Source organism: Octodon degus, unplaced genomic scaffold (assembly GCF_000260255.1).
Source record: "Octodon degus isolate 3935 unplaced genomic scaffold, OctDeg1.0 scaffold00031, whole genome shotgun sequence".
Taxonomy (NCBI): domain Eukaryota; kingdom Metazoa; phylum Chordata; class Mammalia; order Rodentia; family Octodontidae; genus Octodon; species Octodon degus.
This window is the reverse complement of record NW_004524607.1, coordinates 12,592,243-12,593,814: the sequence shown is the minus strand read 5'-3', so window position 1 is coordinate 12,593,814 and position 1,572 is coordinate 12,592,243. Positions and strand designations below refer to the sequence as shown.

General features: G+C 52.3%; 1 protein-coding gene across 3 annotated transcripts in view; it reads left to right on the top strand.

Annotated features, from left to right (window-relative positions):
* Snx8 (sorting nexin 8) overlaps window positions 1–1,572 on the top strand; it is a 57,960-nt gene that overhangs the window by 51,367 nt on the left and 5,021 nt on the right. For 2 of the 3 annotated variants that reach the window (XM_004629684.2, XM_023713499.1), the window contains exons 9-10: window positions 874–1,023; window positions 1,238–1,387. In XM_004629684.2, coding sequence (XP_004629741.1) covers window positions 874–1,023; window positions 1,238–1,387 — 300 coding nt within the window. The remainder of the gene's footprint in view (window positions 1–873; window positions 1,024–1,237; window positions 1,388–1,572) is intronic. The other variant, XM_023713498.1, reaches the window with a different exon arrangement.

Sequence of the window (1,572 nt, the reverse complement as noted above, 5' to 3'; positions counted from 1 at the left end):
TCTCTCTCTCTCTCTCTCTCTCTCTCTCTGTGTGTGTGTGACTATCAGGGTTCTCCTTCAGAATCTGGTGGCCTGGCCCAGCAGGAAGGGAGTTGATCCAGGAGCAGGTGGAGTTTCCAGGTTGCCGCCCTCAGCTCAGGGCAGGGGAAGCCTTCTGAACAGAGCATCTGTGACAGGATGAATCATGACAGCTGGTCCATGGAGCCAGGACTCCTTCCCACTGAGGGACTCCTTTCCATTGTAGTGTTCAAGGAGAACCAGCCTGGTGCTTATGGAGAACATTCTAAAAAACACCCCATTCTGCTACTTCTAAGAGATGGTAGCAGATGGCTTCTAGAGCCTGGTGCCAATACCCTTGAGGTTTCTGATTGTGGTTGTTTAGAATCCTACCCTTTGATGCCAGTGAGTCTGATGCCAGTGAGTCTTCTTTTCAGGGCTGCCCAGACTTCTGCTGACCAGACACCTGTTCTGTGGAACTGGGAAGCATTTGCATTTCAGACCACTGAGGTCTGGAACTGTCTTGGGCTCTGAACTCCACTCCTCTTCTAACATAGACTTATTGTACACAGGATTTTGCTTTGGGGTCTGGGGTTCTGTACTGTGTGTCCCCACACAGACTAGCATGTGTCACAGATCTGAGCAGGGCTTGGTCCTGAATCAGTCTGTTCCCGCTGTTTCCTGAGTGAGGATGAGTAAAGTATACATAGCCATGTCTTGGCCTTCTCCCTCTCCTCCAGTAGAGCTTGGTGCTTTCTCCTGTGGAAGGTGGGAGATCTTAAAATTGGTGCTGGTGCTGTGGGAAGGGCTCCAGATGTTCTTTGGTTGGGCTCCTTCTGGGTAGGTGCAGGGGCAAGTGCATGTTCCTCTCTGCAGGACCTGTGTGAGCGGCATGAGAAGGGAGTGTTACACAAGCACCAGCGCGCACTGCACAAGTATGGACTGATGAAGAGGCAGATGATGAGTGCTGCCGTGCAGAACTGCGAGCCCGAGTCTGTGGAGCAGCTCGAGTCCCGCATTGTGGAGGTAGGGATGAGAGAGGGTGGGACCCCAAGGACGTGCTTGCCTCTTGTGCACTAAGCCATGGCCCTGGCCCTGGCCCTTGATTTCCTGCAGTTTTGCTGTGGTGGCTACACAAAGACAGCTGAGCCTGGGTTGAGGCAGGTGATGCATATAGGCTTTGGGGCTCCTCTTTCCGGCATCTGCTGGGCCAGGAACACAGGGGCTCTTTTGCTTGCAGCAGGAGAATGTGATCCAGACCATGGAGCTTCGCAACTACTTCTCCCTGTACTGCCTGCATCAGGAGACACAGCTGGTCCACGTGTACCTTCCCCTCACCTCCCATATCCTTGGGGCCTTTGTGAACTCACAGATCCAGGGGCACAAGGAGGTAAGGCCCACCCTGCCCCTGCCCACCTGTGCCAGTGCCCTCCTGTTGCCATCTGCCCTTCCCCAGTCCTGCAGCCCTGACAGCCAGAGATCTTGGAAAGTTCTTTTCTTTTCTTTTCTTTTCTTTTCTTTTCTTTTCTTTTCTTTTCTTTTCTTTTCTTTTCTTTTCTTTTCTTTTCTTTTCTT